The 22,541-nt window shown below is 31.4% G+C and overlaps 1 protein-coding gene and 1 long non-coding RNA gene across 7 annotated transcripts; both read right to left on the reverse strand.

The window, feature by feature from the left end:
* Window positions 1–171: 171 nt before the first annotated feature.
* LOC135137884 (uncharacterized) lies at window positions 172–12,648 on the reverse strand. 6 transcript variants are annotated; one of them, XM_064067650.1, is made up of 5 exons: window positions 12,271–12,648; window positions 11,878–11,931; window positions 11,754–11,833; window positions 1,699–4,589; window positions 172–1,629 (listed from the first exon to the last, which is right to left on the reverse strand). In XM_064067650.1, the coding sequence occupies exons 2-5, from the start codon at window positions 11,894–11,896 to the stop codon at window positions 249–251; spliced, it is 4,371 nt and encodes a 1,456-aa protein (XP_063923720.1). In that variant the 5' UTR covers window positions 11,897–11,931; window positions 12,271–12,648; the 3' UTR covers window positions 172–248. The 6 variants fall into 6 exon arrangements, with proteins under 6 accessions (XP_063923720.1, XP_063923722.1, XP_063923719.1 ...); XM_064067652.1 differs by having other exon boundaries at window positions 172–4,589; window positions 11,754–11,810; XM_064067649.1 differs by having other exon boundaries at window positions 172–4,589.
* Window positions 12,649–18,890: 6,242 nt separating this feature from the next.
* Window positions 18,891–22,376, reverse strand: LOC135137889 (uncharacterized). Its single transcript, XR_010281957.1, has 2 exons — window positions 20,522–22,376; window positions 18,891–20,466 (listed from the first exon to the last, which is right to left on the reverse strand). It is a non-coding gene; the product is annotated as an uncharacterized LOC135137889 (long non-coding RNA).
* Window positions 22,377–22,541: the final 165 nt, after the last annotated feature.

Below are 22,541 nucleotides of genomic sequence, written 5' to 3' on the forward strand. Positions count from 1 at the left end.
ATAAAACTGCAAGTTATCGCAATACAAATTAGTTTGTGTACTTAAAGTTTTTAACATTTCCACTTTTAATCAAAGATAACAAGTTGTCATGGTATCATTGTCTACAACGTTCAAATTTGGTTGCCGCAGATAGTTCTAATCAAGTAAAGGAAAAAAAAATAAAAACTGAACTGTGGCAAAAATCTAAATTAATATCTAAGCTAGCTCCTAGCAGATATTCATTTTTATTGCTATTAATTTAAACAGTATCAATCATCAGTATCAACATGACAACTTTCTGCCCCCAATTTCACCAAACATTCCACAGTTTTCTCGTGCCCGTTTCTTGCAGCTACGTAAAACGGCGTTCGGCCACGACCATCACACCGGTTGACTTCGGCCCCCAATTCCACCAAACACTCCACGGTTTTCTCGTGCCCATTCCTTGCAGCCGCATAAATCGGTGTCCGACCTTTGTCATTACCGCGATTGACTCCGGCCCCGAATTTGACCAAGCATCTGACAGACTTTTCGTGGCCGTAACACGAAGCAACATAAATCGGCGTCCTGCCATGACCATCAGCACGATTGACGTCGGCTCCGAGCCTCACTAAGCACTCAACGGTGCTTTCGTGGTCGTTTTCCAGCGCCGTGAAAAGCGGTGTCCAACCATACCCATCAGCGCCATCGATTTCTGCCCCCAGTTTGACTAAGCCTTCCACGATTTTGTCGTGGCCGTTTTTTGAAGCTGCGTGAAGAGCTGTCCGACCGTCTTGATTGGTGAGGTTGATTACGGCTCCGAGGTTCACTAGACAATCGACGACTTCTTCGTCGCCGTTCCAGGAAGCCGCGAAAAGCGGTGTCCAACCGTTTTTAGCAGGGTGATTGGTTTCTGCACCGAATCGCGCTAAACATTCAACTGATTTCTTGTGGCCCCAGCAGGACGCTGCATAGAGTGGTGTCCGACCGTCGCTATCGAGGCTATTGACATTGGCTCCGCTTTTTGCCAGGTATTCGACGACTTTTTCGTGGCCGTTCCCAGAAGCCCAGGAAAGTGGTGTCCAACCATCATTAGCAGCGCAGTTGATTTCGGCTCCCGATTCCACCAAGTACTGGACGGTGTTTTCGTGGCCATTCAAGGAAGCGTAGTGAAGAGGTGTCAAACCGAAGCTATTACCACGATTGATTTCGGCCCCGGATTTCACTAGACGTTCGACAATTTCTTTATGGCCGTTGGAAGAAGCTGTGTGAAGAGGTGTCCAACCGTTTTCGTCAGGGCGATTTATGTCTACACCGGATTGTATTAAGAACTGGGTAGTTTTTTGGTGGCCGTTCAAACAAGCTACGTAAAGTGGTGTCCAGTCGACAATATCAGGGTGATTGAGTGCAGCTCCGAACTTGATTAAGCATTTAGCACTTTCTTCATGGTCGTTCGAACAAGCCGAGTGAAGTGGGGTTTGACCATGTTTATCAGGGTGATTGACTTCGGCTTGGCATTGTAACAAATACTGAGCGACTGCTGTGTGCCCTCTTGACGACGCTAGAGCAAGAGGGGTGCAACCAGACTTAGTACTACAATTTACCTCCTGGCAAAGAGTTGGTAATTCCTTAGTAACAACCATTTGAATCGTATTGTCATAACCATACAGACTACAATAGTACAAAATGTTAATTCTATCACATTGATTGTATTCCTGCTCTGGTTGTAACAATCCTGACTGCAACAATTCCAGTTCCGCCCCTAAACTTTCACTAACTCTGGCATACGACAAAGGAGTCATTTGAAATAGCCCATCCGGCTCAGAAGTGCCACATTTATTCAACAAGTAAACCACTCCATCTAAATAATCTCGTGTTTCTAATTCCTCTTCAGAAGTTTCGTCGCCATCATCCAGAGTATACTTCTCACTAGGGTTTCTTTTGGCAGAGGAAAGTTTTCCACGCAAGACAGAAGCAAAACGCGAAAAAATATTTCCTATTTTGGAAGTCGTTACATTCAGGCGGGAATGTCGTCGTCCCCAGGAGCAAATCAAGTGTAAGGCACTTCTTCCACCGCCATCTTTACTAGTCAACATTTCGTCGTCATAGCTCTTCAAAGTATCAAAATGTCGGTACAAAACTGCAACATGGACTGGTTTTGCCAACAACATGTCGAAGAAAAATCGCACGTTGTCATACTTCGGCTCGAAAAATCTATCGGGTATAAGCTCAACATTCTTGGAAAAGTAGGCCGCAGCCAAATATTCCGCAAAAGACGCGTGCAAAAAAACGGGTGTGTTAAGATTCGCACAGTCTGAAAATAATAAGTCAACGGCAAGTCGTTCATGGTTTTCTTTATCGGTAACTGATTTATTTTGAATGTCAATAAAGCAATAATACAAATCAGTTAAGCGCCAAGAATTGTTAAATAATTTTAAATATTTGTCACGATTTAGACGAACTAATTCTGTGAGCATAAACATCTGGAGTGGAATTCCTGCAATATCCACATGTTCGATCAAAGCAAAACTAGATTTAACTTTTCGAATCACACTTTCTGTGTCCGAAATAATAGGACTTAGACGTTTTCTAATGTAATCGTCTTCCTCCGACTCTTCAAACCGACTTATACCCAACGAAAGTGTGTTGAATTTTTTTTCCAGTAACGACTTCAAGTGTTTTCTAGCAGTAACCCACTGCATGAAACCACGATTTGATAGCAGAACAATCAAGTCTGCCACGTCTTCCAAATACTTAGCAGACACTTCGTCAACAGCATCCCAGACGTAGCAAACACGGAATTCCTCACAACACAGTTTAAAAAACTCTTTGTCTAACTTTCCAAGATAATGATACTTTTTCAAAATGAATGTCTGAAATAAATTTAGGTAGTCAGACGCGTCACACTTTTGTGATTCTTTAAAAAATAAATTAGCGTCTTGAGGGCTAACAATTACAGTCCAGTATTTAGAAGAGCAGTTGTTTTTTAAGTTTTTTATTAATTCAGTTTTCCCTATCCCCGAATCACCCAACACTAAATTGATCCGTTTCGTGAACTTGAAAGCCCAAAATTCGTTTTCGTGTTTACAACGACAACCCAGTTTAAATTTTTGCAGTTCGTCGACTTCGCCCCTGCTTCCAACCCATTCCAAACTATTGTCACCCAGGAACTTAAAATAATGAACCGTGTGCGATTCTCTTGCTTTGGAGCATACTTTGTCAAATTCAGATTGGCTACAGTTATTTTTACTAACTATTACAACTGCCATGTTAGAAGTTGCCCAGTCTGGTTGGTTTAAATAGTCGTCTATATCTGTCAAGGTATGGTGTTTAGGTTTATCTATGACTCTAGAACTATCTGCGCAATTTACAATAAATACACAATTGCTATAAACAGTGTCTAGATATTTAGTATCAATAACATCCGCCGACAAATACCTTTGAATATAAGGATCTGGAAGAGTTTCCTTGTTCCCACCAATTAACCCCGGATTGTCTATCATTTCCACGAGATTGCCGACTGTTATATTTTTTAAAATATCGTCACTTCCTCTGCACGCCTCCGACAGAGTAAGGACCGCTTTCCCTTGCAAAGAAACCCCAAACGCTTCCATCACCTTTTCATACACTAATTCGTGTTTCAACTTCAAGTCGAACAAGTTCTGAAACACCAAACTATGTTTCATCCATTGTCGACGTTTCCCTTCACCAACTATAACAAATTTCGAATCGGGACACATCTGAACCCCTTTTTCGATATTTTCGTGCTCTTTTACCACCAGGGGACGTTTCTCCATCAATTGTAACAATTGTACCAACTCCAAGTCACTCGTCCCGTCGGATTCTCCCCCTTTTTCCAATAACGTAATATCAAAAAGACACGTTGCTTGTAGAAGAATTTTCCCTTTGTCGCTGACTGCGCCAAAAGTGCGATTTTCCACGTAGGGAGACAGCAGACAAAGTGCAACTACCCGCTGCACCATCTTTTTGTCTAATCTTTGTGGCACGTCCCACTCAGACAAAATTTTGACATATTTTTCGAAAGTTTCTCCATCGGAAGAGAACATCTTCACGAATTTACTCGCTGTTGATTTTTCGACTTCCGCCATATCCTCTTGGTTGGTGTAAAGAGTAAAGCGTTCGAGAAAAGTCTCGAACTGTTGGACTTTTGAAAATTCGTTTCTGCTGTTTTGGTCTTCTATAATACGAAATTTGTAACATGTTGTACGCTGTGACATTTTGAAACAATTATTATCTGCAATTTTTACGTCGTAATGTTCTACGGAATATTCTCCTGTGTCGAGCTGAATTTTCGTGCTTCCGAGATTCATTTTAAGGTTTGTGAGTAAGATAAGTTGTTCTGGTTTGTTTTCTATTTCTTGGAATGACTTAAAATATTTAAGTAGGCTAAAATCTTCTCCACTGTTGTATTTTAATTGAACTGTTGTCTCGATTTGCTCTGTCCCAACTTCAATGACTATGTTGTTAAAATTGCCAAAATGTTCATGGTTTGGCGATATGTGGAAGTTTTTTACTTCGTCCATGCTTATCATGTTAAGTGCGATGTTCGCAGTAATCATGGTATTATACTCCGCACCCGGCTCCATGGTTCTGGGTCGTTTCCCAAAATTCTGAAACGTAATAAAAGAACGTCAATTGATTGCAAAAGAAAAAATTTTTCCAAACTAAAATATTGAAAAATTGGAAAATTGTATTATTGAAACAATGAAGATTCCAAAAATTTTAAAAAGAAACTAAAAAATCGAGACACCGAAAAATTGAAAATAAAACTGCAAAATCGGTAACTGAAAAGTTGGAAAAACGAAAAAATAAAAAAATCCGAAATCGAAAGATCAAAAAATCGAAAAACGAAACAATTTTGCAAGTTTTTCAATTTTAATCAAGATAAAATTTTGCAAAATCGAATAACTGTAACACCGAAACTTTAAAAAATGCAACAATTAAAAATCGAGAAATTGAAAAATCGACAAAAGGTAACAATTCTGCAATTTTTCGATATCATATTTTTCAAATTGTCCAATTTTCGTTTTCTAATTGTTCAACAAAAAGACAAATTTATTCAAACCGAAATTTTGAAAAATTTAAAAACCAGAAAATTGTGACAATGAAACGTCTAAAAATTATAAAATTAAAATATCAAAAACTTAAAAATTGAGAAGTGAAAGAATTGAAGAAATAAAGAAAAATTGAAAAAACCGAAAAAATGAGAATCAAAAATTTAAAAATGAAACTTGAAACATCGAAAAATCGGAAAATCGAAAAACTAATATTGAAACCTCAAAACCCTGACTAACTAAAAATCGAGAAATTGAAAAATCGACAAAACGAACCAATTCTGCAATTTTTCAATATACAATTTTTCAAATTCTCGATTTTTCATTTTTTAATTGTTCAACAAACGACAAATTTATTCAAACTGAACTTTTTATAAACCGGAAAATTGTAACACTGAAACAAAAAAAAAACAAAAACAATGAAAAAACGAGAAATTGAAAAATCGACAAAAAGAAAGAATTCTGCAATTTTTCGATATAAAATTTATCAAATTTTCGATTTTTATTTCTTTATTATCTCGATTTGTCATTTTATAATTGATCAACAAAGGACAAATTTATTCAAACTGAACTTTTTAAAAATCGGAAAATTGTAACACTGAAACAAAAAAAAACAAAAACAATTAAAAATCGAGAACTTGAAAAATCGACAAAAAGAAACAATTCTGCAATTTTTCGATATAAAATTTATCAAATTCTCGATTTTTATTTCTTTATTATATCGATTTGTCATTTTATAATTGTTCAACAAAAGGACAAATTCATTCAAAGCGAAATTTTTAATTGAATTGAAAAATCAAAACAGTGAGAAATCGAAGAATTGAAATAATAAAGAAAACTTGAAAAAAACCGAAAAAATTTGACTTAAAAACTGAAAAATGAAACTGGAAATATCGAAAAATTTAAAAATTACAAAAACGAAAAATGAAAAAATTGAGAAATTGAACAATCGAAAAACTGTAATATAGAATCCTGAAAACCCTGATTAATTAAAAATCGGGAAATTGAAAAACTGAAAAAATGAAAAAATTAAATTTAATAATCAAAAATACAAATAAATATAATTTCAAAATCCAAGATTTTGAAATGAAACTTGAAACATCGAAAAATCGGAAAATCGAAAAACTAATATTGAAACCTCAAAACCCCGATTAATTAAAAATCGAGAAATTGAAAACTCCACAAAACGAAGCAATTTTGTAATTTTTCAATATAAAATTTTTCAAATTCTCGATTTTTCATTTTTTAATTGTTCAACAAAGGACAAATTTATTCAAACTGAACTTTTTATAAACCGGAAAATTGTAACACTGAAACAAAAAAAACAAAAACAATTAAAAAACGAGAAATTGAAACTCGACAAAAAGAAAGAATTCTGCAATTTTTCGATATAAAATTTATCAAATTCTCGATTTTTATTTCTTTATTATCTCGATTTGTCATTTTATAAAACTTTGAACTGAACTTTTTAAAAATCGGAAAATTGTAACACTGAAACAAAAAAAAACAAAAACAATTAAAAATCGAGAACTTGAAAAATCGACAAAAAGAAACAATTCTGCAATTTTTCGATATAAAATTTATCAAATTCTCGATTTTTATTTCTTTATTATCTCGATTTGTCATTTTATAATTGTTCAACAAAAGGACAAATTTATTCAAACCGAAATTCTTAATTGAATTGAAAAATCAAAACAGTGAGAAATCAAAGAATTGAAATAATAAAGAAAACTTGAAAAAACCGAAAAAATGAGACTTAAAAACTGAAAAATGAAACTGGAAATATCTAAAAATTTAAAAATTACAAAATCGAAAAATGAAAAAATTGAGAAATTGAAACCTGAAAACCCTGATTAATTAAAAATCGAGAAATTGAAAAATTGAAAAAACGAAAAACAAAAATTTCTACAAATTAAATAATCAAAAATACAAAAAAATTTAATTTCAAAATCCGAGATTTTAAAACGAAACTTGAAACATCGAAAAATCGGAAAATCGAAAAACTAATATTGAAACCTCAAAACCCCGATTAATTAAAAATCGAGAAATTGAAAACTCGACAAAACGAAGTAATTCTGCAATTTTTCAATATAAAATTTTTCAAATTCTCGATTTTTCATTTTTTAATTGTTCAACAAAAGACAAATTTATTCAAACTGAACTTTTTATAAACCGGAAAATTGTAACACTGAAAAAAATCGAGAAATTGAAAAATCGCCAAAAAGGAAGAATTCTGCAATTTTTCGATATAAAATTTATCAAATTCTCGATTTTTATTTCTTTATTATCTCGATTTGTCATTTTATAATTGTTCAACAAAGGACAAATTTATTCAACCTGAACTTTTTAAAAACCGGAAAATTGTAACACTGAAACAAAAAAAAAACAAAAACAATTAAAAATCCAGAAATTGAAAAATCGACAAAAAGAAACAAATCTGCAATTTTTCGATATAAAATTTATCAAATTCTCGATTTTTCATTTTTAATTGTTCAACAAAGAACAAATTTATTCAAACTGAACTTTTTAAAAACCGGAAAATTGTAACCCTGAAACAAAAAGAAAACAAAAACAATTAAAAATCCAGAAATTGAAAAATCGACAAAAAGAAACAATTTTGCAATTTTTCGATACAAAATTTATCAAATTCTCGATTTTTATTTCTTTATTATCTCGATTTGTCATTTTATAATTGTTCAACAAAAGGACAAATTTATTCAAACCGAAATTCTTAATTGAATTGAAAAATCAAAACATTGAGAAATCGAAGAATTGAAATAATAAAGAAAACTTGAAAAAACCGAAAAAATGAGACTTAAAAACTGAAAAATGAAACTGGAAATATCGAAAAATTTAAAAATTACAAAATCGAAAAATGAAAAAATTGAGAAATTGAACAATCGAAAAATTGTAATATAGAAACCTGAAAACCCTGATTAATTAAAAATCGAGAAATTGAAAAATTGAAAAAACGAAACACAAAAATTTCTATAAATTAAATAATCAAAAATACAAAAAAATTTAATTTCAAAATCCAAGATTTTAAAATGAAACTTGAAACATCGAAAAATCGGAAAATCGAAAAATTAATATTGAAACTTCAAAACCCCGATTAATTAAAAATCGAGAAATTGAAAACTCGACAAAACGAAGCAATTCTGCAATTTTTCAATATAAAATTTTTCAAAATCTCGATTTTTATTTCTTTATTATCTCGATTTGTCATTTTATAATTGTTCAACAAAGGACAAATTTATTCAAACTGAACTTTTTAAAAATCGGAAAATTGTAACACTGAAACAAAAAAAAACAAAAACAATTAAAAATCGAGAAATTGAAAAATCGACAAAAAGAAACAATTCTGCAATTTTTCGATATAAAATTTATCAAATTCTCGATTTTTATTTCTTTATTATCTCGATTTGTCATTTTATAATTGTTCAACAAAAGGACAAATTTATTCAAACCGAAATTCTTAATTGAATTGAAAAATCAAAACAGTGAGAAATCGAAGAATTGAAATAATAAAGAAAACTTGAAAAAAACGAAAAAATGAGACTTAAAAACTGTAAAATGAAACTGGAAATACCGAAAAATTTAAAAATTACAAAATCGAAAAATGAAAAAATTGAGAAATTGAACAATCGAAAAATTGTAATATAGAAACCTGAAAACCCTGATTAATTAAAAATGGAGAAATTGAAAAATTGAAAAAACGAAAAACAAAAATTTCTATAAATTAAATAATCAAGAATACAAAAAAAATTAATTTCAAAATCCAAGATTTTAAAATGAAACTTGAAACATCGAAAAATCGGAAAATCGAAAAACTAATATTGAAACCTCAAAACCCCGATTAATTAAAAATCGAGAAATTGAAAACTCCACAAAACGAAGCAATTTTGCAATTTTTCAATATAAAATTTTTCAAATTCTCGATTTTTCATTTTTTAATTGTTCAACAAAAGACAAATTTATTCAAACTGAACTTTTTATAAACCGGAAAATTGTAACACTGAAACAAAAAAAAAACAAAAACAATTAAAAATCGAGAAATTGAAAAATCGACAAAAAGAAACAATTCTGCAATTTTTTGATATAAAATTTATCAAATTCTCGATTTTTATTTCTTTATTATCTCGATTTGTTATTTTATAATTGTTCAACAAAAGGACAAATTTATTCAAACCGAAATTCTTAATTGAATTGATAAATCAAAACAGTGAGAAATCGGAGAATTGAAATAATAAAGAAAACTTGAAAAAACCGAAAAAATGAGACTTAAAAACTGAAAAATGAACTTGGAAATATCGAAAAATTTAAAAATTACAATATCAAAAAATGAAAAAATTGAGAAATTGAACAATCGAAAAATTGTAATATAGAAACCTGAAAACCCTGATTAATTAAAAATCGAGAAATTGAAAAATTGAAAAAACGAAAAACAAAAATTTCTATAAATTAAATAATCAAAAATACAAAAAAAATTAGTTTCAAAATCCAAGATTTTAAAATGAAACTTGAAACATCGAAAAATCGGAAAATCGAAAAACTAATATTGAAACCTCAAAACCCCGATTAATTAAAAATCGAGAAATTGAAAACTCCACAAAACGAAGCAATTTTGCAATTTTTCAATATAAAATTTTTCAAATTCTCGATTTGTCATTTTATAATTGTTCAACAAAGGACAAATGTATTCAAACTGAACTTTTTAAAAATCGGAAAATTGTAACACTGAAACAAAAAAAAAACAAAAACAATTAAAAATCGAGAAATTGAAAAATCGACAAAAACAAACAATTCTGCAATTTTTGATATAAAATTTATCAAATTCTCGATTTTTATTTCATTATTATCTCGATTTGTCATTTTATAATTGTTCAACAAAAGGACAAATTTATTCAAACCGAAATTCTTAATTGAATTGAAAAATCAAAACAGTGAGAAATCGAAGAATTGAAATAATAAAGAAAACTTGAAAAAACCGAAAAAATGAGACTTAAAAACTGAAAAATGAAACTGGAAATATCGAAAAATTTAAAAATTGAGAAATTGAACAATCGAAAAATTGTAATATTGAAACCTGAAAGCCCTAATTAATTAAAAATCGAGAAAGTGAAAAATTGAAAAAACCAAAAACAAAAACTTCTATAAATTTAAACAATCAAAAATACAAACGAAAAGAAATTATTTCAAAATTCAAAAATTTTAAAATGAAAACCGGGAAATTAAAAAATTAAGAAATTGTAAAAACGAAACATGGAAAAATTAAAAAATTGTAACATCGAAAAAACGAAACACTGAAAAACCGAAAAATTGAAAAGTTGAGAAAATCGGAAAATGGAAAAGCCAAAAATTGAATAATCAAAACCGTAATAATTATTTGAAAAAAGGGAAAAATTAAAAATCGGCAAATTTAAAAATGAAGCAATTACAAAATTGTAAATTTGAAAAAAAAATTAAAAATGGAAAAATTGAAAATCAAAAATTGAAAAACCAAACTTGAAATATCGAAAAATTGAAAAAATCGGCAGAAAATTGGGTAACGAAAAACCAATTAAAAATGGAACAACTGAGAAAAAGATAGAAACTGTAAAATCGAAAATTTGTAACACTGAAACCTGAAAAAGTGATAAATTAAAAATCTAGGAATTGAAAAATCGAAAAAACGAAAAATTGTAAAATTCAACAAATAGAAAATCGAAAAATTAAAATGCAAATTAGAAAATCGAAAAATTAAAATATCTAAAAATTAAAAAATCGAAAAATACAAAAATTTTACTGAAAAATGCAACAATTTATAGTGAAAATTAAAAAACTAAAAAATGGAGAAATCGAAACACGGAAAAATCGAAAAATTATCATTTAAAAAAAAACGAACAATATAAAAATCTCAAATTGAGAAATCGAAAAATCGAAGAAACAAAACAATTTGGAATTACCTACTGGGAAGTACTTTATTTTTAATTTTTTATTTTCTCAATTTTTCATTTTTAACCGAACAATTTAAAAACTGAGAAATCGAAGAACTGCAAAAATAAAGAAACCCAAAATGGAATAATTAAGAGGTCAACAATTGGAAAAGGAAAAATTGTAACCTTAAAAAAGAAAAAACCGAGAATTTAAAAAACAGAAAAACAACTGCAAAATTGAAAATCAAAAATTGAAAAAACGAAACTTGAAATATCGACAAATTTAAAAATTGTAATCTTAAAACTTGAGAAACTGAAAACTTCCATTATTGAAAAAACAACTGAAAATTTGTAAAATTGAAAAAAGAAACTGTAAAATCGAAAAACTGATTAATTAAAAATAGAGAAATAGAAAAATGCGGAAAACAAAATTTTCTAGAAATAGAAAAATCGACAAATTGTAAAATTCCAAAGTTGAAGAATGTCAAAACAAACATCGTAAAACTGCAAAATTATAAAAAATCGGAAACTGAAAAATTGAAAAAATTGAAACATTGAACAATAAAAAACAACTGAAAAATCAGAAAATAAAAGTATCTTAAAATGGAAAAATCGAAAACACGAAAAACTGTCAAATCTAAAAATTATAACAGTGAATCCTAAAAAAATTGACAATAAAAAATTAAAAAATGCAAGAACTCCAAAACAAACATCGAAAAACTGAGAAATCCTAAAATCGAAAAGCTAAGATTTTCATTTTGGCGGGGGGTTATCACAATGGTTTTACAGATTAAAAATTTTATACCTTTTCTATAGAGTATGCAGGATCTTCGGATGGAAATGCGGTTCCATCATGAGTACTCTTCAATAAATTAAAAGGAAAATCTGTAAATCAATTGTAAATAAAAAAAAATATATCGCAAACTTACAGTTTTTATTATATTGCATCGTAGGTGTATAATTGACCAGTTTTGGCTAAATATCTGGAAAAAAGAAACTAAAATTATCGTGATGCTTCCCTTTAAGTACTACATGTACTTTTATAAAAATAAATAATAATATAATCCAGCTGTTTTGACAGATGGTCGAAAAAACTCCTCTAGTAGGCCGTGCAATTTATTATAAAAATAAGTTGCTAACCCGGGGTCTTAAATATCTATCAATATATTTAATCCGATAAACCTAAACCTGAATATTGCGAAGATAACATGTTGGTAACCTCACGCCACCTGTGATAGCTCACTTACTTAAAAATTACAAATTTAGTTTACTCAATATCTTATACATATTTATTTGTTAGATCTGTAATATTGGTTGCATACCTTAGAACATAACGTTGCCTTGTTCTCTCGTTTAAAAGATATTGTATATAGTATAAATCGATCCTGTCTTGACTCAACCGTCCAATGGCTCCTCCACGTAACTTTCTCTTAGGTATAGTACAAATCCCGCTGAATCATCAAGTTCACACCTACTCCATAACCTCCACATAGGGGTTTCCAACAGAACTTCAATTGTAGCATAAAACGTTGGATTTTTTTTGTGTTTACTCCACAAAACGACAACATGTAGCGTTTCCTCCAGTCCAGATTTCTAGTTTTTCCCCTAGCCAATGGGTGGATGCCTGGATGGAACGATCGATCACCCCAAGCCCAGGACCTACACATCACATAGAACGCAAACCACTGTTCAACCGCGCAGCCGCTAGGTGGCACTGATGTACAAGCATGAAGCTAATATTAACAAAACATACTAGTTGTTCCTAAACCACTGTCACACATTTTCATTATTATAAATGAACACACAATGTTACTGAAATTATTTGCAATAAATTACTTTATAAAATTAAATGCTTTTTTATTTGATACAACTTTGTACCTAGCCTTTTTATTTTTAGCGGTAAACCCACAGGCAAAAAATTCATTTTTTTAAATGTACCATTGGGTGTATTTTATTATAATTGTCTATTTCCTGCAAAAAGTGCTTGATCTGTCACTTCGGGATTTGTAACAAAAAGACTCGATTTTCATAAAGAAATATTAATTCTTCATCTATTTTACTCAATAAATTTTTTATTATTTATTTTAGAATATTGGTTGTGGGCGATTTTTGTGGTAAAAAATGCAAACGATCCAGTTATTAAATTGGTCGATGGTTATTTCGACCGAATTTCCCTCGCCCCTGAAGTGCAGCCCAACAAATTCCACTTCCTTGAAAAATTATAAAAATTGTTTTCGTTTAATTTTTTTTCTTTATTTTTTCAATGATTCAATTTTTCAAGGTTTCTATTTTATATATTTTTTTGTGATTTGAGAGTTTTCGATTTTTCTTTTTTCTGTCTCTTCAATTTCTAAACTTTGCAATATTTGATTTCGTTTTTTCATTTTCTTTATTTTCACAATTCGGTTTTTCAATATTTTCATTTCATAGTTTTTCTTTTTTGGATTCTACAATTTTTGTTTTTTTTTTGTTTCATCATTTTCCCATTTGCAATTTTTCAAGTTTTAGATTTTGAAACTTTTCGATTTGAATTTATGGATTTTCAATTTTGCAATTTTTCGTTTAGGTTTTTTATTTTCTTTATTTTTACAGTTTTTCAGTATTTCAAAATTGCGATTTTATTTCTTTCTGATTTTTCAATTTTTCTTTTCTTCAATTTTTCGATTTGCAATTTTTCATTTTTTTTATATTTTTGTTCGTCAATTTTACTATCTCTTCGAGTATTCATTTTAAAATTTTTCAGTTTTCCAATTTTTCAGCTTTTGGGTTTTTCAATTTTTCCTTTTGGTTTTTTATTTTCTTTATTTTTTCAATTTTTCGATTTTGCAAAGTTTTGAATTAATAATTTTTTTTTTCAATCAGAGATTTTCGATTTTTTCATTTTTAAATTATTGCATTTTAAAACTTTTTGATTCATTCGATTTTTCAATTATTCTATTTTTAGATCTTTAAAATCTCAAAATCACATTTTTGCAATTGTACAATTTTAACGATTACATAATTTTTAGATTATACAATATTTGGGTTTTATAATTTTTTTTTTTTATTTTAAATTTCTAGATTTTTAGTTTTTCAGTGTTTCAACTTTTCGTTTCTTCAGTTCTTCGATCTGCAATTTTTCGATTTTCCACTTTCCCCATTTTGCAATTTTTCGTTTTTTCAGTTTTGCGATTTTTCAATTTTTGAAGAATGAAAAATGGAAAAACGAAAATGTGTAAGATGAAAATTGATAAATCTAAAAATGGGTCATCAAGAACTTGACCAACTGAAGAAATAAAAAATTCAAAATCCAAAAATTAAAATTGTATTTGAAAAATTGAATAAACGAAAAATTATAAAATCGAAAGAAACATTGAAAAGTAAAAGAAATGAAAAAACAAAATATTGTAATATAAAATCGAGAAGAGAAAACAGAAATAAAAAAAAATTGCAACTAGAAAAATTAAAGAAAGCGAATATTGAAAAATTTGGAAGTCAAGAAATTGAGAAATTGAAAAAAATTTCGATATCAAAAAATTGGTCCAAAGTAAATAACTCCGAACTTTTCTAAAAATCGTAAGATTTAAAATAAAAAATTTGTATCGGGTGAGTTTTTCCATTACAAAATTTTGACGCCATCCACATTTTCCCACAGACATCTATTAATTTGGATAGATGCAATGTAATACTAGGAATAACAGTATTATATTCGCAAAATTTCTGGAAAATTTAGTGAGTCGTTCTTGAATTAATTAATAAATTAAATTGCCTCATTCAATTTTTTTTGAGCCACCTTGAATAAGTAATTCTAAAAACTGTGAGATTAATGATAAACCACATAATTGATTGACGATTTACCACAATTACGACAACTTTCAAACGTATCCAAGATTTCAGAGCATCCGGTTTTTCAGTTTCAAAGCAATTTTGATTATTCTTTTCAAAAAATCTAGACGTCTAGGGTAAAAACTCAACACGGATTCATACACCAAAGGTACAGGAGTATCTTATTTTATAAAATTAAAAAATATGCATATATTATTGTAAAATTAGCTTACTCTCAGGAAGTAAAAATATACTTGGGGCTTTCATTCATGGTAGTGAAACAAACTTCAAACAACTTCATTTCAAGATAAAAAAAATTGGTCTAAAGAGTTTAGACAGTACTTCCCTCGCTGTCGGAAACTTGACGACTGCATGCCTATTGTGTTTTTTTTTCTCATTACATTTTTGTAGTGGGAATTTAAAAAAAAATTGTGATGACGTCATCAACATTTTTGCAAGGACACGTATATCAGTTGGGATAGATGTAGTGTAATACTAAGAATAAAATTATTGTATTCCCAAATTTTCGGGAAAATGAATTGGGTCGTTTTGAATATTGATTTCTTATAATCAATAAAATAACGAAACAATTTACTCACGTATACGGCGCCGGTGTGTAATATCTAGACAGCGGATTTCTGTAGGGCTAGGCAAGGCCAAACTCGGTACGGCTCGTACGGGATGCGAATTCACTCTGCTGTTAATTCCCGTTCTCATTTACTTAGCCGTTTGATTAATAAATCGTTAATTATATTTATGGAATTAGTACCGATTAAATTCAGTGATTATCTATCACCCAGCGATCCAGCACGTCCCCCCCTATAATCGTGACGTAGCCCGACAGAAATCCGCTGTCTAGTAATATGAGGGGCAACTGAAAATCGTTTATGTATAAACATTTTTAAATTAAGATGACAAGCGTAACAGCATACGTGAGAGTCAAACAGAGAAACTGTAAACAAAACGACCATCGGTTTTATTGCTTCGACTTCCGCTTATTATATAAAACATTGGGTTTTATTTTAATTCTTGACGGTGAAATTCACAATTGGTTGATTATGAACATGTCTATTCCACATTCGCGGAACCAAGTGAGCGCATAAAACAAATGCAGGTCTGTAATGTTAAAGTCGATGTAAATAAGCTTGCTACCCTAATGTTTCAACTGAGTTTTTCCTTTAACACATTTTGTGTCTACCAAATTGGGTTGATTGGGGTGTAATACTAATAATAAGTGTTGCCTTTAATTCAATCAGTAAAATAAATTGACTTCATTAATTTTTTTGAACCACCTCTTAAGAAAATCTAAAAAATATGAATGGAATGATAAATCACAAGTAAAAACTCATCATAGTTTTTGCATTTTAGATAGGATTTATTCAGCAAAATTTAAGGGTGACGTCATCAATTTTTTTAGGAGGGATGAACAAATACATTTTGAACAAAAGTTTACCATGCTTATAATAACTTTAAAATATTTCCAAGATTTCAAAGCATTCGGTTTTGTAATTCCTGATTAAATCGATAAAATAAATTCACGCCTTCATTAATTTTTTTGAGTCACCCTGCATATGCAAATCCAAAAATATGAATGGAATGATAAATCACAAGTACAGACTCATCATATTTTGTACATTTTAGATACGATTTATTCGGCAAACTTTTGAGCTGACGTCATCAGTTTTTTGTAGAAGATAACCAAATATATTTTGACTAAAAATTTAGTATGCTCTTTATAACCTTAAAACATCTGCAAGATTTCAAAGCATTCGGTTTTGTAGTTCCTGATTAAATCAATAAAATAAATTTACGCATTCATTAATTTTTTTGAGTCACCCTGTATATGCAAATCGAAAAAATTCGAATGGAATGATAAATCACAAGAAGAGACTCACCATATTTTGTACATTTTAGATAGGATTTATTCAGCAAAATTTTGTGGTGACGTCATAAATTTTTTAGGGGGGACGACCAAATACATTTTGATCAAAAATTTACCATGCTTATGATAATTTTAAAATATCTTCAAGATTTCGAAGCATTCGGTTTTGTAGTTCCTGAGTAAATCAGTAAAATAAATTTACGCTTTCATTTATTTTTTTTGAATCACCCTGTATATGTAAATCCAAAAAATATGAATGGAGTGATAGATCACAAGTACAGACTGATCATATTTTGTACATTTTAGATATGATTTATTCGGCAAATTTTCGAGCTGACGTCATCAAGTTTTTGGAGGGGATAAGCAAATATATTTTGACTAAACATTTATTATGCTCTTTATAACCTTAAAACATCTGCAAGATGTCAGAGCATTCCGTTTTGTAGTTCCTGATTAAATCAATAAAATATATTTACGCATTCATTAATTTTTTTGAGTCACCCTGTATATGCAAATCCAAAAAATATGATTGGAGTGATAGATCACAAGTACAGACACATCATATTTTGTGCATTTTAGATATGATTTATTCCACAAACTTTTGAGCTGACGTCATCAAGTTTTTGGAGGGGATAAGCAAATATTTTTTGACTAAAGATTTATGATGCTCTTTATAGCCTTAAAACATCTGCAACATTTCAAAGCAGTCTGGTTAGCAGATTAAAAATTAAATTTCAAAATGTTGTTTTATAATTTTGATTTTTTTTTCCAAAAAGCTGGACGTTTCGGGTGAAAAGTCGATTGTTGTTGTAAACTACATGTGTAGGACTATGTTATTTTATACAATTGAAAACCCATTTACTATGTACAATTTTGAAGTGACGTCATCGCATTAGTGGTGGGGATCATTAGACAAATTTTGGTTAGCGTTTTACCGTCTACATGATATTCTTAATATAAGTACAAAATTTCACAACAATCGGTCGAGTACTTTCGGAGATTATCTGTCTAATAAAAATCCGGGACGGCAGACGGACAGACGGACAGACCTACAGACGGACAGATGGACAGACGGACAGATGTACAGACGGACAGACGGACGGACAGACGGACGGACAGACGGACGGACAGACGGACGGACAGACGGACGGACAGACGGACAGACAGACGGAATTAGGAGACCTATTTCTTCGTCTTCTAGGGGTCATGAAAGATCGAGAAAACGTAAAAGTAGAGAGTCGGCCGACGGACTCGATTACAATACTTCCTTTGCTTACGCTCGGGAAGTAAAAATGAAAGAACACGGTGGGTGGGGTTAAGTTTAACTTTTTTCTACAATCTTTTATTTACAGACAGTAACCCCGCCCGCCCACCCTCTATTTTATTAGAATCTATTTTATTAGCGTAATTTGTCAAAATTAGGCTTTTTTAAAATCAAATTTTATGGGTATAATTTTTCAGAAAAGCAGTATTTGTTGGGCTGTATTTCAGAAGCGAGGGAAGTTCTGTCGAAATAGCCTTTGACCAATTTTTTAGCCTATACATTGTAAATTGACAAATATAAACAATGTCTAGAAAAAGATTTCTATGAATAGTTTAGTTGCCAATAATACATTGATAAATTAAAGATTCATATTGTGACGTCGCGAATCGTGACGTCACGACATATTCAAACAAAGGAAGAGCTTCTCGAACATTCCCGAACGTGTTGTTGTGTCAGCCAACCAGTATTTAACAATTTTTTAGCCTGTACATTGTAAATTAACAAATATAAACAAACAATGCCAAAAAAGATTTATGTAAACATTTTAGTTGCCAATAAAACATTGATAAATTAAAGATTTAAATTGTGACGTCGGGAATCTTGACGTCACGACGTATTCAAACAAAGGAATAGCTTCTCGAACATTCCCGAACGTGTTGTTGTGTCAGCCAACCAGTATTTAACAATTTTTTTAGCCTGTACATTGTAAATTAACAAATATAAACAAACAATGTTTAAAAAGATTTATATAAACATTTCAGTTGCTAATAATACGTTGATAAATTAAAGATTCATATTGTGACGTCGCGAATCGTGACGTCACGACATATTCAGACAAAGGAATAGCTTCCCGAACATTCGCGAACGTCTTGTTGCGTCAGCCAACCGGTATATATACAGGTCGGCGGCCACCTTTGGGCAGTCTGAGTTGAACGTTCACCACGTGAAGACGTCTGTTCCGAATAAGGAAAGTAAGAAAACAATTTCGCAACTAAGTGGCGAATTTATTTATTTATTTATTTTTAAAATTATTCGTTGTGTATAATAACACATGGTGATAAATGACAGATTTACAATTATTAATGAAATCAACTCGTGCAAACACTGCTAAGAAACTATCATGACACAATTAAATAATATTTAAACAATTCAATTTGTTTAAACATTGTTGAATTGCAATTTTCCGGGCAAAGTATGAAAAATAATTTTAGTAATCTCATGGTGACACACCATGACGTCACTGTCACGTGACCACTTGAGCAAAGGCACGGTCTTCGGTCCGTTGTGTTCAGTTTTGATTTCGATCTGGTGGCAGCAACGTCGGAGCATTCGGAGCCCCGTTCTGGCGTAAAACTACCACGTTTTCGCGAATTTCTAATTGATTGATAATAAATATTAATGAAAATGTTCTGCATTAGCTCTGTGAACACGAAACAAAGTGTGCATTTTTCCAAAAATTCCCAAAAACGGAGTAAATACGGTTGTAGTTTTAATTTATATATACTGTTTAAATATGATAAGTATTAATTAATATAATTAAAGCCGTTTTCCTACAAACGTGAACATATTAAAAATGTTCCGGTCAAAATATGAAAAATAATGTTTACAATCTCATCGTGATGTTTGATGACATCACTGTCACGAGAGCTACCTGAACAAATATTGCGGTTTTCGGTTAGTTTTGATTTCGGTCTGGTGGCAGCAACATCTTAGCATTCGGAGCTCCGTTTTGGCTTAAAAGTAGCCCGTGTTCGCGAATTTCTAATTTATTGTTTTTCTCATGGCAAGACGCACTCCAGACCTCCTCGTATTGTTTGGTTCTTGCTGGGCAACAACAACGAGCGAGCACAGTCATCGCTCTTTGGTGGCAAACGTGGAGAAATTTGTATATTGTAACTTTTGTAATTGAACCATTTTGTACTGTATATTGTATGTGTTACTAACTTAACTTGGGTCTTGCCAATTTAGCTCCAGTGGTGCAAATGCTTTGTTTTCACGGTGCATTTGCTTGGGTTTTAATTTTGCAACAGTGCATTCTTTGGTTCCGAGACTGAATTCTCCATGTCGTCAGACGCTTTGGCCTGGGGGGGTTCTCTGGGCCCTTAGACGCTGGGTCATCATCCTAAAAGGATGAGGTTCATCATCTCAAAGGGATGAGGTCAGTCGGCCCTGTATCTATGCGGCTGCGTTCTCCCTTGGGCGTGTGAGCGCTGCGACCTATAGATTTCGTTTCGAGTTCCATCGGTGTGCTTGCTTGGGTTTTCATTTTGCAACAGCGCATCCTTTGGTTCCAGGTCTGAATTCTCCATGTCGTCAGGAGCTCTTGGTCTGGGGGGGTTCTGTTGGCCCTTAGACGCTGGGTCGCATCATCCTATAAGGATGAGGTCAGTCGGCCTTGGATTTATGCGGCTGCATTCCTGCCTTGGACGAACGAGCACTGCGACCAATAGATTTCGTTCCGAGTTCCATCGGTGTGCTTGCTTGGGTTTTCATTTTGCAACATTCTCAATTTTTGGTGCAATTTCTTCCGGTGATGAATTGGGTACTAACTTTGCATTTGTTTTGTATCTAAATTGTATCTGTATCTGTAGTGTATTCTGTATTGTAGTTAGATTGTAGGTACCTGTATTGTATTTCTTTTGTATTGTACTGTATAACGTTCTATCCCTCATTAACAAATCCTAGCCCTCTCCTTTCCTAGCGAGATCTGCTCCAGACCTTCCCGTGGTTCTTGCTGAGCATCAACTATCGAGGACAGAAAATTCAAATTCAAAACCAGCAAAGTTTCACAAAAATCTTGAAAATCGCTCGTTGGTGGCCAACGTGGAGCAAAAGAGACTTTTGTAACTCAACTAACTTTGTTAACTTTGTATTCTTAAGGAAACAAAAATGTATTACATTTAATTTATTATTTATAAGGACAAATGTGAAGACAAGTTGTTAACAAATTTTTCCTTCATTTTCCTTTTTTTCCTCGGCAACTTCTACCTTTAATAGGAGTCGTTTCTTTGATAAGCGTCATCACTAAATCAGCAATGTTAGTGATTTGTAACATTGCGTTGGCACTATTGATAAAAGATCTATGCTGCGATGTATCGGTGAAGTTGGTGGGCCAAAGCTATACATTTTCGCGATATAATTAAATAAAATTTAAACGTAATTAATATAATTCATAATGTTTAAATATGATAACTATTAATATGTGATAATTAAACTGAAAACCATTTTCCTAAGAACACGAGGTTAGCAAAAACAAATTAGTTTGTTTAAACGTTGTTAAATTAACCCCGAAAATGTACAATTTCTGAGCGAAAATATGAAAAATAATTTTTGCAATCTCATCGTGACGTACGATGACGTCACTGTCACGTGACCTACCTGATAAAAGGTCACATTTTTCGGTCCTCTGTGTTTAGTTTTGATTCCGGTCTGGTAGCAACAACACTGGAGCTCCGTTTTGGCTTAAAAGTAGGGCTCTTTTCACGAATTTCTAATTTATTATTAATAAATATTAGTGAAAATGTGTTGTATTAGTACTGTAAACACGAACGAAATGGATATTTTTCCGAAAAGGACTGAAAACAGGGTAAGTACGACCTCAGTTTTAATTTATCGGATTCCGTGATTCGTTCACTCGACAATGTTTAAATTTTGGGAAAATTTTCGAAACGATTGAAGTTGGTTGATCAAAGCTATACATTTGCACGATATTAATTTATAAATTTTAAACATAATTAATATCACTTATAATGTTTAAATATGATAAGCATAAATAAATATGATAATTAAATCGAAACTCGTTGCCCTACAAGTCCGAAATTATTAAAAACAAATCAATTTGTTTAAAAATTGTTAATTTATCCCCGAAAATGTGCATTTTCCCGGCCAAAATATGAAAAATAATTCTTGCAATCTCATCGTGACGTACGATGACGTCACTGTCACCTGAGCTAGCTGTCCGAAGGTCACGTGTCGCGGTTCTTTGTGTTCACTATTAATTTCTGTTGGATGGCGGCAAGATTATCGCGTCGGTTTGGCGTAAAAGTGCGGCGTTTTAGCGAATTTCTACTTTATTATTAATAACTATTGCGGAAAATATGTCAAAATTTGGCCGAACAGCGAAGAAGGGGAAATTGGAAAATTTTCAGGAAATGCGAATTTTTGAAAATTTCTAAAAATCTCGATATTTCAACGGCCGATTCCGGAAAAACGGTTGCAGTTATCAAAGAAACGATTCTGGAAGTGAGTTGTAGAGCTCGAAATCTACAAGAAAATGTGTTTAATTAAGTTTCGAAAATGTCAAAATTTGGCCGCAAAGTGAAGAAGGGGGGACCATTGGAAAATTTTCACTTAAAAAAATTGGTCTAAAGAGTTTAGACAGTACTTCCCTTGCTGTCGGAAACGTGACGACTGCATGCCTATTATGTTTTTTTTTCGCAGTGGATTTCAAAGAATATGGTTTTGTATTTCCTGAGTAAATCAATAAAGTAAATTTACGCATTCATTAATTTTTTTGAGTCACCCTGTATATGCAAATCCAAAAAATATGAATGGAGTGATAAATTACAAGTACAGACTCATCATATTTTTACAGTTTAGATAGGATTTATTCGGCAAACTTTCGGGATGACGTCATTAATTTT

The sequence above is a fragment of the Zophobas morio genome, unplaced genomic scaffold (genome assembly GCF_036711695.1).
Source record: "Zophobas morio isolate AGI-343-1 ecotype UQ-CSIRO unplaced genomic scaffold, CSIRO_AGI_Zmor_V1 ptg000030l, whole genome shotgun sequence".
Lineage (NCBI taxonomy): Eukaryota > Metazoa > Arthropoda > Insecta > Coleoptera > Tenebrionidae > Zophobas > Zophobas morio.